General features: G+C 34.3%; 2 protein-coding genes across 2 annotated transcripts; both read left to right on the top strand.

The window, feature by feature from the left end:
• The first annotated feature begins 6,213 nt into the window (after positions 1–6,213).
• LOC148760601 (uncharacterized) lies at positions 6,214–6,947 on the top strand. The gene has a single exon (XM_088802436.1). It carries the CDS (start codon positions 6,327–6,329, stop codon positions 6,717–6,719), a length of 393 nt encoding a protein of 130 aa, XP_088658562.1. The 5' UTR covers positions 6,214–6,326; the 3' UTR covers positions 6,720–6,947.
• Positions 6,948–10,290: 3,343 nt separating this feature from the next.
• LOC18587492 (Melibiase family protein) lies at positions 10,291–16,919 on the top strand. Its single transcript, XM_018129412.2, has 16 exons — positions 10,291–10,408; positions 10,611–10,872; positions 11,573–11,631; positions 12,051–12,107; positions 12,188–12,222; positions 12,630–12,733; positions 12,858–12,930; positions 13,374–13,432; positions 13,516–13,581; positions 13,674–13,757; positions 14,647–14,711; positions 14,815–14,897; positions 15,422–15,512; positions 15,656–15,714; positions 16,337–16,477; positions 16,624–16,919. Exons 1-16 carry the CDS (start codon positions 10,378–10,380, stop codon positions 16,732–16,734), a joined length of 1,380 nt encoding a protein of 459 aa, XP_017984901.2. The 5' UTR covers positions 10,291–10,377; the 3' UTR covers positions 16,735–16,919.
• The last annotated feature ends 608 nt before the right edge of the window (positions 16,920–17,527 follow it).

Raw genomic sequence — 17,527 nt, 5'->3', positions numbered from 1 at the left:
TCCGAATTGCATGATCAAATCAAAACTTGAAGCCCAAAGTTGAAAATCTTTTGTCAAGTTTTTGAGCAGGCAAAAAAAAATCAAGCCCAAACATCTTAATTCATTACATGGAATTGGGAAATGGGAAGTTGCCTTCCCCATGCATGATCATACATTCATTCTAGTGAGCTTCATGGTTGAATGAGAATTTTCTCTGGTAGATAGCCAAGCATAGGGATTTGAGATGTGATATTGTCCTTTCCAATGAATCTCACAATCTCTCGAGGAAAAGCTCTCCACGTTTGTTCTGCTTGATCCTGTTCCAAGCCACGATCTGCCCACTATCCAGCCTACATTGGTTGAGTGCTTGTGTACAATAAAGAGTCTAATCCTAGCTTCTTCTGTTTCTTTTTCCCATGGTAAAGTTGAGTCTCATCCTCAATCATAATATCAGTTAAGTCAAATCTTACGGTGTATTAATTCTAAAAATCCTGAAGCAATCAAAATCCAAAATTGAGAATCACTAGTACAAATGTTGTTGTGCACATTCTATGACATGCCATTAGTGGCCAATTACTCATGGCTACTGGTTCAGAGCTTGATTTTCTCCTTCAAAACCAGATTTCAAGATAAGTTTCTGATAACACTGAAAAAGTTGTTGCAAACACTAATATCCAGCAAGCTGCATAGTCTAGCATATTTAGAGGGTTATTCACAAGTTTGTAAATCAGAAAAATGCTCTACTAAACACATATTCCTTCCGTCTTTAAATGTTTATCTCTCTTTTAACTTTTACAAAAATTAAGACAAAAATTCAGTGAAAGTATTGAGAGTCTTCCCAACAAAGAGAGATGATAAAAAAAAATGATGGGGGCAGTACTAGATGGTTATGCCATGATAATAAGATGCTAATCAGAGGCAAGGTTAATAACCCAATTAAACTTGATCACCAAGTGGTTCAAGTAACTATACCAAGTCCCAAATTTTTCTAGATTTATATTCCTCTCTTTTAATTCGCTCAGTACTCTCTGTGTGGCTTGTGATGGAAAACTGCTGAGCTTTGTTTTGGACATGGGATTTGCAGGAAACCAAACCTTATAATTGTAAAAACTAAGCATCTGCATCAATCCCTTTGTCTGCAAGAAATAGGTAGGGGAAGAATTAATTACACACCATGATGTTATCTTCTCAATGAATATGTAAATTGGACCCTGGAAACAATCCTTGGCTGCCCAAACCTATCATGTAAAAGCCTGGGGAGAAAAGGACTTGTCAACCTTGCCTTGGCTTGTTACTTAATCAGAGTGTCAAAATCATTGTGCTATTCTGCTTTCAAAACCACATCACTTACCATCAGAAGTACAACTAAGCCACTGTTATCACAATCTAATAATCCACTCAATTTACCTCAATTACATAAAATGTGTTGACTGTAAAGCTTTCAACTACAACAGTAATACAGTCTCAATATATATCACTTTATTTTGGGCTATGGATTTCTGATCTGACATGATAAAAATTAAAAAAAGAGCACAGAAGTATACATCTTCATATATATTAACAAGGAACATATATATAGATGAATTAGAGAAGAGAAAATATATATGGGGAAGAAAAACAAAATCAATTTAAGAAGATGGAAAGAGAAAAACAACAACCAGCTAGAGCTGCCAGCACCCTAACTGATCTAACTTCAGTGACCAACTCCTGGGCTTGGAACATCACCTTGCCTTCTGTAGAAATCATTGTAATCATAATCAGCTGGGCTTGGAACATCTCCTGAATACTCCTGCTGCATGTCTAAAAGCTTTCTTGTTCTTGTCAACTCCATCTGGCATGCAGGATCACAACTCCAGCTAAACCTGCTGCTGCTAGCCACCTTGCATTGAAACATCATGAACAATACAAGCACTGCAAGCAGCAGAAAGTCGGGCTTGATCATCTGCTCCCTCTTTGCCATTGCACAAACTGATAACTTTTGCATTAAGGAGAACCAGTTTTGGAGAAAGTTAAGGTATACACATCTAAATAATTTATAGGGCACTTGCTTGGTGGCATCATGATTATAATAAGATAAAATAGTATTATTAGAATCGTAAAAAGTAGGGTACTAGGGCCAGAACATGGAATTGATAAAGTGTAGAGCATGAAAAATTGATCTCTTTTTCTTTTTTTCTTTGGTAAATGAGAAATCAAAGTTATTAATTTAATGTGAATTAAAGAAGGTTGCAGATGCTACTATCATGACTTGCTGTCTCTGACCATAGCATATCCAAGAATAATAATAGGCATGACCTGAGTGCACTAAGCTCAGCTCACTGTTTTGACAAATGCAGCTCACATGAAAAAAGGGCAATGTCTGAAAACTGTCTGCCTACAAAAACATATATATCAGAAAAGCTTATCAACAGTTTGGTTTCCAAGTTTTCTCATGCATCCATGATGAATTCATTTTGTTTAAAAATTGCCTTCTCTTCCATTGATGAGAATAAATTTGTAAAGATAACCAGTATTGCAAATGAGATCATTAGTTTATATTATAATTAGAAAATCTTTGGGCTTTAGCCGTTAATGCTAATGCTCCACAGTTTATGATTAGAATCATGCATGCATGCTAGCTGAAACCATTGAAATCTATATATATATATTATATCCTGGAAAAAGATGATTTTCATTTGATAATTAAATGCCATTACAAATGGAATCAAACTGCCTGGCGTGAAGCAAAACCAATCATACTCTCTTTTCTCCGATGTCTCCTTATTATGGCTTTTAGTTCTCTAGTTCATTAAGGCAGTCAATTAGTCACAATGGCTGCAGCACCTCCTTATAGGCAGAACAATTCACAATGAAACTAAACAGTTACAACAATTTATAGAACTTAAATTGCCATTAATCAACTAAACATTGACAAAAGATCGTAGATCACGGAAAATCTCATCCTTGACAAGTCTGTCAATCAGTTCATTTGCAGCACGAGAGATATGTTAAATTTTACGGTTGTTCTTCGATATACAGTATAAGATTTTGCAGCCTGCAGCACCTCCCTAGCTGATACTTAAAAGGCTGGTTTAATGATCAAAGCTAGGCACCTGATTTGTGAAGCTTGTTAAAAGTTCAAATGGCTGGTTTTCCCTGTTGTGAATATCAGCAACAGTAGGAAACAGGCAGGTGTAATTAATCAAACACAACTTTTATAAAGCATTGGGATGCTTTTCATTAAAAACTAAATTGAACAAATAGCTCACTTGCATTACCATTGGTTCTAATTGGCAATTGGGTGCCTAAAACTTCTTCTGATATTTTTAATTCATTGATGAGTGTCTCAGCAATACACCTTAATCAAGAATACACCCTAAATTGTCACACTAATTCACAATTAAAATGACATTAAATGTGAAAAATTAACCGGAAACATAAACACTAATTAGCATACACGTAAATTAATTATTCTGTAAGAATAGAATAATTCAGTTCATTAACTAAAGAATAATTAATAGTTCCATGTATGGGGCTATACAGTGAAGTTTATATCTTGTCATGTGCATTGAAGAAAGTAGGTAGGAATTGATAAAAAGGAGATGCTACAATGAAAGAATAGATGTAGCTTTCCATGGCCACATCAAAAAAGATAACGAAATGTGATATTCAATGCAATCAATAAACCTGGAGGAAATGTGGCTGTGAAAAGGATAAGATCAGAGCAAAACATATATGTGTATATATATATATATATATATATATATATAATGAGAAAGTAAAAGGGTAGTGCCAACAGCTGGGGTCACCTTGTGCATATGTCTCCTCCCAATTCACAGATTTTCTACCTTTCTTCATCACTTTTGTTTCTTTCTTCACCTAAAAGCCTGAAGATGGCTTTTGCCTCCCCCTATTAGATTTTCGAATCCAATCTTCTAGCACTTTCGGTTACGATCCAGAAAAAGATTATACTGTTAATTTAATCTAATAACTTCAACTAAAACATTGAAGAAATCCATGCTATACTCTTTAAGAAAAAAGCTCGAGTCACCCTTTAACAAAAACGTACCCATACCCTGAAATCGATATAGGTTTAATTATGTGGATGTAACTATTTATGAGAACAGAACTTATTATACACATGGATAATACGTATTAGTAAATTGCCATGTTAACAGGAAAGAAAAGAGAAAAGGGTATGTAGATTCTGAAGAAATAAAAAATTTGTGAAGAGGGTACGTTGAAGTTCATGCAAATGGGAATGCTTTAAAAAGCTTTATGCAGTAATTAAATAAGATGAGTAAAGTGAGCTTTAATGCAGCAAATTAAAGGTGTTAATAGTGGGGTTTGACTCATAATCCTCTACAGAGCTTGACATAATGAAATTTGATTAAGACTTGTGACCTTGTGTTGTACATGGTAGGTGAAGAATTCCTGTACACCATTTGGACCAACAAGAGGAAGAAGGACTCACGTCATGACTCCATCATCGAAATTCAATTATGGGCCTCATTAATTTGGACCCTAGTCCCAATCCCATTAAATGCTCCTCAAAATAGTCTTAATATATAATTCAATGAAAAAAAAATTAAATAAAAAAACACAATTATTAGTATTAAAGGACCAACGTGCGACATATTTCATACAAATTTATCTGTCACGTGATATTATTCACGAAACTAAAGTTACTTAACAAAAAAAGATACGATGTTAATCTTAAACCGTTAAATGATTAAAACATCAATTTTCACGATTTAAACAGCAAAATAGATAATATAATCATAAATAAACAAGTGGAAATGGTTGGAGAAAACTGTGCTGCAGTAGCCAACAGGTGTTCTTCATGTTACTTAAAAAAGGGTTTGATTTTTTGTGAGGGTGAGTTGTTTCCTTGAGAGGCAAGAACCAGGAAGATTTGACATCAACGCGGTTTTGGTCCAACAGGATGCATGATCCTAGGCTATGCCTATTTAATAAGGTTGGTCAGCCCATCCAGCTTATTATTATAATTAATTCACTGCTCGTACTTACCCTAAATTTGTATGTTTTGAGTGTGAAACTCATGTCTCCCATGTGAAAAAACAACTTGTACATGTGTAATTAAATTTTAAAACTACTTAATTAAGTCTCGATTTAATTGATATTTTTATTAAAAATCTTTTATTTTCTTTAAACACGTTCGTAAATACGTTTTAAGAGATTCGAATCTAACTTTTTTAACATGAAAAAGAATTCATATCAATTATCGAATTAAGTGTTGAAATCCTGCATAGATGCGGATCAATGTTGGAGACATGGCATTGGTTTGAGCTGGTATTGCACAGGGTATATATAGTTCATGGACCCCGGCAAAAATTCCAGGCCGAAGCCCAGTAGAAGTGTCGGTGAGGAACTCAAGTGTTGGGGTGAAACAAGAGCAGGTACAAGGTCAAGGGGGGGAAGAGTTGGGGTGGCGTAGTCGACAAGTCAGTGTTGAACGCGTAACATGCAAGGGTTCGCCCAGGGTAAGTCCAAATGTGGACCAAGGCTGGCATTTTGCACACAGAGTCAAACCCTGACGTGTTTCCTTACATTCTTCCCATCGGTCGGCCTCCACCTTCACCTCCTTCTTCTTCTTCGCCTTCATTTCCTTCTTACCTTCCCCACTCTCCCGGCCCCCACGCGACAGTTCCCCCCTTGACCTGGACCATGGAGATTAGAGTGGCTCACGCCATTGATATTTTAATTAGAGGTCTATTACCCTTCAACTTGCCTTCTTTTTTATAAGAGTGAAAGATAAATTCTTTTGTTTCCAAGACGCTATCTTATGCTCTTCAAGAGTATATAAATATCCATTGATTAAAATATCTTTTACACTTTAATTACGTAAAAATGTTGAATAGTTATGTTTAAATAAAATTTATCTGAGTTTTTTAAATGATATTGAAAATAATTTTTTGTTTTTTGTTTGTTAAACTATCAAATGACGGTAAAATTATGAGTAAATTCATATGAATTAATATAGCATATTCTTTGATTAAGTAGTGAGCTTAGCTGAAAAATGAGCTTTTATATATTCCTAATCACTTTGTGAGTAACCAAAGATTCCTAATTAAAAGAATATTAAGTCAATGTAGCGTGTAGTAGCAGCGCGTAGACTTGGCAAAATTTTCTTCATGCCCAGTCACTCTTAGCCCCAAACCTGACTTCGTCAACTCAGTACAATTTCATGTGCTTTTCCCCCTCACTCTCTCTCCCATATAAGGAAACTCAGATGCCACCCCAAACTCAAAACCCAAAGCCAAAACAAGCAAAATTTTCCTCTCAAATCCTCAGCTGTCACTTTTTCGGGCAAAACCTTCACAAAGTTTCCCTGTCAGAAACCTTCAATGGCTCAGCAGCACCAGCTGATTACCGCAGCAGTTGTTGTGTTCTTCTTAATCATCTCCACGGCTTCGGGGTCTTCAGCTAGGCTCCTGAATGGCTTCCTCTCGCATGGCCTGCAGGCAGCTACGGAGCCAACCTTGAACCTTGCTCTTCCCCTCGACGGTAGCGACGACGTTGTCGTCACCACCACCTCGCAGGAGAAAGATCCTAACCACCACCAGCAGCAAGTTCTGCCATGTGACCATATGGTTACCATCAAGAATTCCCACACGGGAACCCTCATGAGGTCTCCAAGACTCGCTGGAAAGTATGGGCCCATGATTCTCAGCATGCTTCCCAGGGAACCTGTGCCATCGTCTGGACCTAGCAAAGGAACCAACGACATCAAGAACTAGATACTTCCAAAACTTGGGATGAATTTGTTATTCATTTTGGTTAGTTTATTTTTTTTTTTTTGGGATAATTGAGTTAGTCTCTATACTTGTATGTATATATAATGATTATAGAATCATATAGGGTGCTGAGAGAAGAGTGTTTTTTCTTTCTTTTTGTTGATTCCATCAATAAAAATTGATAGAAATGTAATGAATTTCTATCTCATTAATCATAGTTTTTTTGGATTATACTTTCTCTGTTTATCCTGTTGAAAATTCCACCAAGCCAGGCTTTCATTTGTCTCTTTATAGAAACAAAACACATATACAGTCTTCATGGGTTACACTTTCTCCATACCTTTCAGCCATAGTCATTCTTACTCAATTTCTTTCATTGTTTTGCTTTGTTGGGTTTTTGTTTCCATGAGCCTGCCTAGGATGAAAGATATTGAAAGGAATAGTGTCAAGGTTGAAAGGTGTATTTGACATAAATGTGACTTAATTAATGATTCGATGGCTAAGTGTACCTTTACAGTTATACCTCAACATCATTAGAATCCATGACAACCCAAAGTGAGTTCATTGGCTTGAAAATCTAGGTTACTATAAACCCATTAACACTATTAATTTACAATATTGGAGGATGAAACTTCCATGATAGGGTTTTGATGGAATATATTTAAGTAATGAAAACAAGACAAGCTTGATGAGGGAGAGTAATAGTAAATCTGAGTAGGATTCTTTTCTTTTTTTTCTTTTTCACTATGTTTTGCTTTTAAAAAGTGATAAAAATAGTGTGATAAAATCTTTGACTTTAGATTGAAAGCGAAATGAAAATTACATTATTTATGAAAAAAAAAAGTAATTATCGAGATTGAGTCGTATATGATATGTTTTAACTAATCAATTAAAATAATAAAAGTAATTAATAAATTATTAGTTGACGATGAATACACGGCGATCACTCCAAGTTAATTATTTCAATTAAGTTTCTATTTTTTTATATATAGTAAAGAGAGGATTTATTGGAGGAATCCATGCCAAGAACAAGGAAGAAATCCTAGAAGTTTGAATAGATGGTGAATAGAAAACAGGTCCAAAGAGTCTAAATCTTTAGCTTTTGCTTAGCTAACACCTTTTTTTATCAATTATTTAAGACATTTCTTATGATTGTAGGGCACTTCAAATGGAAGAAAAAAAAGGGGGAAAAGCACAGATTTCAACTACCTAGAGGAAATTAAGATTAGATCTTTCAAAGTGATGGAAATTTTATGTTGACCTTTAGGAGTTATAATATCTTCTATACTCTAATTCAATATTTTAATAATTTATGAGAGCATGAAGGTTTCCCAGATATAGATTAGTTAGGGTGATTATCCTTAGAGGTCGGACTGGGTTAGGTGGCTAATGTATAGCAGGTAGCTAGTCATGGTGGTCTTCACACTCAAAACGCCATTTTACTTGAATGGCCAAGTCCTATGACCATTCCACCACAAAGGGTCTCTCTCAACTCTCCAAGTAAATCCAAGTCTAATGCAAAAGGTCCACAAAATCATTCAAATCTGAAATGACTCATCCCTTTCTCTAGCAAAGTCATTGCCGCCCTAAATGCATTAATTCACGATGTTTATGCGAATCTATCTGTTTGTTTATATAACTGCTTCAATTTCTTAACTCTCGAGCTTGTATGAGTCAAATCTTTCAACCTCAATGACTCGTCTCTTTTTGGAGAAGGTCATTGTCATCCCAATTTGGGTTTCAATTCATAGCCTTTTTACGATTATATTTGAAATATTCTTATTAAATAGGAGATGCAATCGAAATAACTTATTTGAAATCTTTTATTTTCGTCTCCACTGAGGTATCATTCCTTAGGGCTAATGGAAGTAAACAGTCTAGGGCACCTAACATGACCAACACATGATTCTTGCAAGGGCTTTGAGCACATTTTAGTGAATGCTTGACTGCCCATTTCATCAAACTTGATGTTGAATCAGAAAACCAGAAGCATTGTCAAAAAGCTCTGCTATTGCTAATCAAAGTCTTCTCACCCTCTCTTTCCCTGTGTTGAAAGCTAGAAAGTGGGGGTTTAACATGATTGGCTCCCAATCAAGCAACTTGAACTAGAAAAAAATGATCTTTGTTTGAATTTTCTAATTAGATTAAAAGGATATGAAAAGTACTCACAACTGCACAGCAAGTCAACTAATTATCAGTCTTTTTCCAAAGCATCCTTTAGCCCAATTTCAATGGAAGACTCCATATATGAGTGATAAGTTGGGTCATTGCTTATTGGTTAGGGGGCCTTCTCTGAAAATTCTCTATACACCCATTCTTCAGCCCACCCCTGGCCCTAACAAGGAAGAACATGATTTGCTGACCTAATTTTATTTTTTAATACTTGTGCTTAAAGAATAAAAACCCTTTTTTGTTAGATAAAAGTACTACAAAAGAGTTGCTGAAGATAGTGAGAATGTTAGATGCTATGAATTTTCCCAATGTTGAGAATTGAAAGGGTAATAACAAAAGGAATGGGTCCCTTTCTGCCTGCCTTGGAGAATTGAATTGTGTTTAGAGAACCAATGAGATATGATAGAAAAGCAAAAAACACAAAGGCAAAAAATCATTGCCGTACAAGTATACCCAATTGAATGCATTCGAGCATTTGATTCATTGATCAGTGTATGATCTCTTTATTTAAATAACGTAATAAGAATCTCTTTCTCTCAATTATATACAAAAAAAATACCCAATTGGTTAATTATTTGATTACATCTAAAATTTTAATTGAAGCACTGCACTCGTTGCAGATGAATAGATAATAATAGAAATTTCCCGAAATAAAGATTTCTTTTACTTTTCGTAACGATTCACATGTTCAAGATATTATTATCCATTATGTATGATAGTTTTTTTTTCACATGATTTATAGCTCCCATGTTGACTAAACTTAAAGAAAAGATATGTGGCTGTAAATTTGTGATAGATGTTGTAAATTACCATACTAATTTTCTTTTTTTGAATTGAAATTACCATACTAAGCCTTTATTTGACTATCAATTTATATACTTTGAATTTTTATTTGAATAGTGTCCATCTTTGAAATTTTGGGCCCCTCACATGGGCACATCCCTTGGAATTTTCAAGATTTTCCATTTGCTTATGTCATTTCATATTATAGCTTGATATTTATCTAATGGATTGCTAAAATTAAGGTGCAAATTTGACAATAAATTTAAGATTAAGGTTGAATTCCAATGTCAAACCAACAATCAACTAAAATTTTGGATATGTAATAATAATAATACTATGATATAAATAATATTGTTATTCAATTATAAACAAATAAAGTAAACATCGGGTTTAAATCGAAAAAAAAATGAGACAAAGGAATATATATATATATATATAAAATAAATGTATTTATAGTATTTATTAAAAATTAGTTGGTAGGTTAATGGTTTTGCTTTTATTATAGTCATCCTACCTTTTGGTTTTTAGCAACAATTTGTGATTATGACCCAAACCACATAAATTTGTGACCATGACCCAAACCACACACTTGTATTTCCAATATTTATGTATGATTTGCTAGGCAACTAGCATTTGGAAAAAAAAGGTAGAAAAGTTGAGGGTAGAGAGGTAGATGATCATGAGATATTCAATCAAAGCAGTGTAGATGACAAATGGACACAATCACAAAATTAGAGGTTCCCAATTAAATCTAATCAGGAAATCAATCAGACAATAAAATATTCATACCCCTGTCTTCAAATAATCTGACCTGTCAGGGCTTGTCATGTTGAACATAGTGGATAAACTGAAAGAAAAAAATACACACACGTATCTTGCTTGTCTTGTTGGTTATCTGTTGCAAAGCTTATATAAAATGATCAAGCTTTTAACTTGTAGGGAAACGGAAAAGAAAGAAAGAAATGGGGATGGAGAAGATGAAGAAGAAGGGTGTTTGCAGTGTTTATGTTTTGGTGGTTCTGACAGTCTGGTTGACTGATCTGGGAATTGAAGGAAGAGGAGTGTCTGTCTTGGAGAAACATGGAAAACCCAGTTCAGGATTTGGCTTTGGTTTCACCAAATCTTTCAACTCTATTTATGATAGTTCAAGATATGGGATTTTTCAACTCAACAATGGCTTGGCTCTAACTCCTCAAATGGGGTAATGTTTTTTCATCTAACTTTATTGTTTCATCTTACCATCTGTCTATTATCAAGAAAATTTTGGAACTTTGATTTGTTTCATGTATTGGGGGCTTGCTGCTTTGTTTGTTTTTGCATCTTTTCTTTTTATTTTCTTTCCCCGGATTTTAGGGGTTGAATTCGTCCAATAAGTGGGTGCATCCACAAAGAAGGAAAATTTAAAAAGACTGGAACTTTTGTTTTCAATCGTTTGATCATGTTTTTATGGGGAGAAAGACTAAAAATAGAAAGGAAAAAAAACAAAAGGAGGAGATACGATTGTCTTGATTGAGTTAGGTGAAAGCAGAGACTAAACTCAGTTAAAAATTTTGTAAGAGTGGAAGGAAACTTAATGGCTGCTTGCACATATTTTAGAAGTCAAGGCAATGTTGACAGTTTATCAACAAGATGTGAGTGTTTTGTTTTCTTTTTTGTTCCCTGTTTCAACTGGAAAATTGGAATTGTGGAGATTTTTAAATTATTTAAAGTGATAATATGGGGAAGGTAGTGTTTTGGGTGATAGGGTGATGGGTTCTGCTTTAGATCAGAGGTTTTGATGTTACTTTATCAAGTGATCAGAATGTTTCTCTTCTTATTTTTTGACAAGAAATTTAAATTTGGTTGTATGTCAAAAACAACAATGTTGTTTTTTTCAATGCATGTTTATAAATGTTTTGCAGATGGAATAGCTGGAATTTCTTTGCCTGTAATATCACTGAAGATCTTATCAAGGAAACAGGTATTGCTTCTTTACCCATTTTTAATTGATCTCATGGTTCATTTTCCAATTCTCTATAAGTTTTTCTTGATAAACAGTATAATTTTGTTTCTTTTTTACTTCTTTGCAAATATTGTACTCTGTAAATTTAGCCAAAAAATCATATACATATGGGTCGCTGCATAATGTTAATTCATGACAATGGCTCTCTATTGCAACCATTAGTCTTATGTTTGGTAATTATTGTTGCAAACTAACACAAAGGAGCTGTACACTTCATTCTGGCTATTAGGTCTCAGTTACTTTTTTCTTTTCGTAATCTATCGGATTGCGAACTGAAAAACTTTTCAGTTACTATATTGGTTTCCATTTATTCTTGTTCTTCTTCTTTCTTGATTAAAGTTCATTAGAGATACTAACTTTGGTTTTACCATTGACAGCGGATGCACTTATCTCAACAGGCTTGGCTGATTTAGGCTATGTGTATGTTAATATAGGTATTCTTCTGTCATATCTAAGTATTTGTTTTAGCTTCATTTTGCCCTGTTTGAGCCTTAATAAATTTTATTGGATGCAGATGATTGCTGGTCTGGTGCCAGTCGAAATTCGGAGGTGAGTTGAATCTTCTTGCTTTTAAAGAAACCAGAAGTCTTGCTACGTGCGATTCATAAACCTTGAGCTGTTAGAAATGTCTTTGTTTCTAGTTTAATTTATGAAATAACCATAGCATTTCTTAGTTTACTATCTGTATTACCTTTAAACTTTTAATTCGTTGATGAATTATGTCCTTCATGGGATAGACGTAAAAATTGTCTGTGTCAAATATGTGCTCCATCTTGACAGATACAGATGTAGTTTATTTTATTAAGGTCTATGGCTTGAAAAGGCAAATGTAGTATTTACACAAGGTACAGATGACAGATAAAAGCATTTTGGATATAAAGAAACAATAAACCTGGCTGAAGTTCTGATGTGATCACCTAACTAAACCATTTTTGTGACTTTATTTCACTATGCAGGGTCAATTGGTCCCTGATCCAAACACATTTCCATCAGGAATTAAAGCTGTTGCTGATTATGTACATGGGAAGGGCCTCAAGCTTGGTATTTATTCTGATGCTGGGTAGGATGGAGTTCCAATACCTGAGCAGAATCTTGGAAGTTAGATTCACAATAAAACAAATTTATTATTGCATCAAATCTGTTAAATTCTAGTTTTTCCTGACTAATCAAACTGCATTTTGTAGGGCATTTACATGTCAAGTTCGACCTGGATCACTTTTGCACGAAACTGATGATGCTCAGCTGTTTGCTTCTTGGGTTAGTTTTTGTTACAGCATGCCGAACGTGTTTAGAAGTCTAATCAAGCATTTGAGAGTTTGGTGGAGAGTATTTGATGCCCATTGAAACCAATTTTTGGCAAACCTTTCTGACTTGCATATAGAGATACAAGTCCATCATTCTGGAAAATGACGTGAACCCAAGGCAATTAGTAAAGTCATTTCTTCTGTTGGAAATTATTAAAGGCGATTTCAATTTTTAACTATTCTATTTCTTAAACATTAAAAGTTTGATATAAATAGGCTTCTATAATTAAAATTACTCATAAAATGGACTTTGAAAACAATGAGATATTGCCTGCAATGCCTGTCTTTCTTGTCAAATCTTTGGGCTAAAAATTGCATTGAAGAAATTTAAGTGACAGTATCTCTATTAGAATGATCTAAGTTGTCTATTTGATGCTTTTTGTGTTTTGATACCAGGGTGTAGATTATTTGAAGTATGATAACTGTTTCAACCTGGGTATTGACCCAAAGAAAAGGTTACATCTTCCCTTCATTTCAATTATTGAAACAATCATTATTGCTTTGCGTTAACTGACTAGATTTGGTACCATAATTTCAGATATCCTCCGATGCGTGACGCTCTAAATGCAACTGGGCGAACAATTTTCTATTCTATTTGTGAATGGTAACTAGTTTTTGTGATCTATTTGCATAGTTGTCCTGCTGAATTCATCACATCCTTGGGATCCACGGCTTCTTTTATTTTGGTTTTGACAGGGGTGTTGAAGACCCTGCCTTATGGGCTCATGGAGTTGGAAATAGCTGGCGTACGACGGATGACATTAATGACACATGGGCAAGGTTTGAATTCCTGACTGAAGTAAACAGAAATTGAGTGGTGTAATGAATTATTTTGTCTTGCATCATTGTTTAACATGCGAATATTACACTAAACTATTTAGGTAAATTCTTAGCTGGCTCTTTTAGTTTCTCTGGAAGTTTGTTTGAATATGATCCATTTTGTTAATACACTTGTTGAAGGGAAGTGACAACTTAAATGTTTTTTTGTAAGACGCCCACTAATCTTTTTCATGGGAAATTGGGGGGAGGGTTTGGGTTGTCATGATGTGTCTACTGACTTCAACTTGCAACATAATATTTGAAAAGATATTCACTCTTATTTGCTAAAGGATGATTAGGGAATACATTTGGTAGATAATATTCGCCTATCTTCTTAATTGCTAACTACCTTCAATACGAGTGTCAATACTGTGGAAGCTAGTGGATCTAAAGGATTATGCTCTTGGTCCACAAAAATTAAGACCAGTAGAATTAGTTATGGAGGATAATGAGATAGATGGAAGCAATAAGATCATTTAATAGCAAATAGATGAAGTCTGAGTTATGCAGCTTTCTTATACTCTTTGGCATCATGTATTTGATATGGGTGTCTTTTTTGTACATTCTGGCGTCATGTGTTTGATATAAAATCCAACTTTTGTGGGTTGGGTAGTGAACTGGAATTGAAGAGTTTGCAGGTGTAAAAAACTTAAAAACTCTTCCCTCCCCCACTTGAAATCGCCACTTGGAAAAGCATGAGAAACTGATATGGTTTGACTGTACCTTGGAAGAACTCTATTGTATGATCCATGATTGTTGCTATCTAGTTCATGGAGAAAAAGAAAACATTCTGCTGATGCTTTACTTCTTGCATTAATTGATGTATTTTCTTTTTCCCTCTGTTGGTTAGCATGACCACAATAGCTGATCTGAATGACAAGTGGGCTTCCTATGCAGGACCTGGTGGATGGAATGGTAAAATGTCTTTTATCTCATAAATTTATTAATTGTTGAAAAAATGAAAATTCTTGTCTGATGGTGCACCTATTGAACTTCCCATGTAATCCTTTTTGGGCAGATCCTGATATGCTGGAAGTTGGCAATGGAGGCATGACTTATCAAGAGTACCGTGCTCATTTTAGCATTTGGGCTTTGATGAAGGTAATTTTTGTTTTCATTTCTTTCTTCCTTAGCTTTGAATATCATAAGCAGCTTATTTATTTTGTATTTGTTTTGGTTAAATTGGTTATGCCGGAATTATTCTACTAATTTTTTCTTATAATTTTAAATTGTTGATATTACTTTGATAGAGGTATTCTTTAGATTAAGCTGAATGGCTGACAATCTCATATAGCCCATTGTAAGTAGTCTGATAATATAATCGATGCTGAGAAAACAATCTTATGTGGCTGGTTCCTGTGAACTACTTTTTCCATGAGCTTGCTCTGCCATGTTCAGACATGAATATTCTAACTGCAGGCCTGGAATTTAATTTTAGTGCTTAACAAGATTCAATGGTACAGCTGTATCTATCTGTTATTGTCCTATAAGTATACTTTTTAATGCTCTACATTGGAGAACTTTGCTTCCATCTAGGGTTGCTTGATTGGTAGTGTAGAACATATCTGCTACATATGGCCTTGCGACTCCTTTAGTTGGTTGAAAATTTAATCCTTGATGTGCAGGCCCCTCTTTTGGTTGGATGTGATGTAAGAAGCATGACTAACGAAACCTTCGAGATACTAAGCAATAAGGAGGTTATTGCTGTAAACCAAGGTGAAATTCTTTATTTTCTTTTGCCTTTTCCCCTGTCCCCATCCCATCTAGCATTTCTTGTCTTTCTTGTTAAAGGACAATTGTGCTGTCTTCTATTTTTATCATAAGGAATAAGCAGGTAAGGATATTATTTCTTTTTGCAGACTCGCTTGGTGTTCAGGGACGCAAAGTCTATGCTACTGGAGAAAATGACTGCCTTCAGGTGATCCTACAGCTTGCTTAAGTTTTTACATAAGCATAATAACTTCTGTGAATCTTTTCCATGACAAAGGTAACACATTGGATTACAGAAAAGGATGGTCGCCCTCAAATGTGGCTTTAGTATGATACCTAACAATTGACTGGGTCTTTTTAGTGTCATGTTTCCCTCATGGCATTTTAAAGCCTTGGATGGCCTAAACTGCTTCCTACAAACATATCTTGTGATCCTGCCAGGTTTTCTCTCTGCACTGACAATGTGCAGTGAGAAGTATGATGGGTCAGATAATTTAGCATTAGGTCCAGTATTTTATGTAGCGAAAGCAAAACACAATTGACTAGTGATGGTGTTATGTATGCCTGCTCTTTTTGCTGGCTATGGAGATGCAAGCAAAAAGGAAAATTAAACTACAAACGAAGGACTCAATTGCAAGGTTTTTAATACTAAAAGTTATTTTAGGTGTAAAGGTGAGTATGAGCACTATTCTGGCAGACAACAATATCTCATATGGATTATGACCCAAGCAGTTAATCATATAGTGTATCACATTGTCTGGAAAGGCTAAATTTATGCTATAAAGCATAAACAAACTATATGTTTAACTTGATTTGTGATTGTTTTGCAGGTTTGGGCAGGTCCTTTGTCTGGAAATCGCTTGGTCGTTGCTCTCTGGAATCGATGTTCAAAAGCTGCAACTATAACAGCCAAGTGGGAGGCACTCGGTCTTGAATCTAGCACCAGTGTCTCAGTTAGAGATTTGTGGCAGGTGAGGAAACCGAGACACATTGGCCTTTCAGCTGGTGTTTAGATTGTTATTGAAAGCCTTGACTAAATCTTTTGTCAAAGTTTATGCTTTGCTTGATTTGGATTCCGCTTTCCGACTTCCTGCTTACCCGTCTTTATTTCTTGCAGCATGAAGATCTTACGGAAAAAGCTGTGGCATCATTTGGTGCTAAAGTTGATTCTCATGACTGTCACATGTACATTTTCACTCCTACAACAAAAGCTCACTCAGAGATTTAGGTTGTTCATACCAGTAGACATCTGGAGGTTTGTGCTGCTGTATGTATCAGCAACATTGTAGTCTTTTAAGCATTCGTTGTTAAGAAAACAGATACCCAGTGTTGTAAATGATGTCTATGAGAAGTGGTTGGTGCCTAAGAACTTTTACTGGTTATGGAATGGAAACCTGTAGCTCCATATCAACATATCCTACCAATGCATGTAATTCAGGTCATTATTGATTGTAACCCACATGGACTGCATAAAAACATCCAATAATGATAATTTCTAAAGCATTTAATCATATATTGTAATAAAAGTAAATTTTAATTTTCAAAAAAAAATTCAATTTTATATTTTTTTTACCGTAACATTATAAAAATATCAATATTCATCGATTATGTGTAAAACATGCAAAATCTATATTTATAAATATATATGCATCAAATGATGATTATTTAAATATTTTTTATTATAATCATTAATAAGATTTATTTAATTTATAAATAAAAATATTAATTGCATTGAATGATTTTTTTAAATATATATTTTTTAATTTTAATAGTATCGAATAATTTAAATATTAATATTTTTATTTTTTTATATTTTAAATTAAATATTAATATTCATTAAATCTATTGTGCTTGGCTTAGTGTAAGAGTAATTTTTTCTGTTTTACGAAAAATATCTTGTGCTTCTTAAAAGCGTAAGATATTTTATGCGATCAATGAATATTTTTTCTATTAATCCGTGAAAAAGTTTACATTTAAAATAATAAATTTTTTATCTTTCAAACAAATATAAGTACAAAAAA

Source organism: Theobroma cacao, chromosome 10 (genome assembly GCF_053813885.1).
Source record: "Theobroma cacao isolate CCN51 chromosome 10, ASM5381388v1, whole genome shotgun sequence".
Classification (NCBI taxonomy): domain Eukaryota; kingdom Viridiplantae; phylum Streptophyta; class Magnoliopsida; order Malvales; family Malvaceae; genus Theobroma; species Theobroma cacao.
The sequence above is the reverse complement of the archived record's forward strand: the minus strand, read 5'-3'. Positions and strand labels throughout refer to the sequence as shown.

Excerpts from the sequence above, each read along its gene's own strand:
- LOC148760601 (XM_088802436.1), top strand. The coding sequence starts at position 6,327 with ATGGCTCAGCAGCACCAGCTGATTACCGCAGCAGTTGTTGTGTTCTTC.
- LOC18587492 (XM_018129412.2), top strand. The coding sequence starts at position 10,378 with ATGACAAATGGACACAATCACAAAATTAGAG. Across the intron at positions 11,632-12,050 it reads AGATCTTATCAAGGAAACAG|CGGATGCACTTATCTCAACA; the intron begins GTATTGCTTCTT and ends TACCATTGACAG. Across the intron at positions 15,715-16,336 it reads GAGAAAATGACTGCCTTCAG|GTTTGGGCAGGTCCTTTGTC; the intron begins GTGATCCTACAG and ends ATTGTTTTGCAG.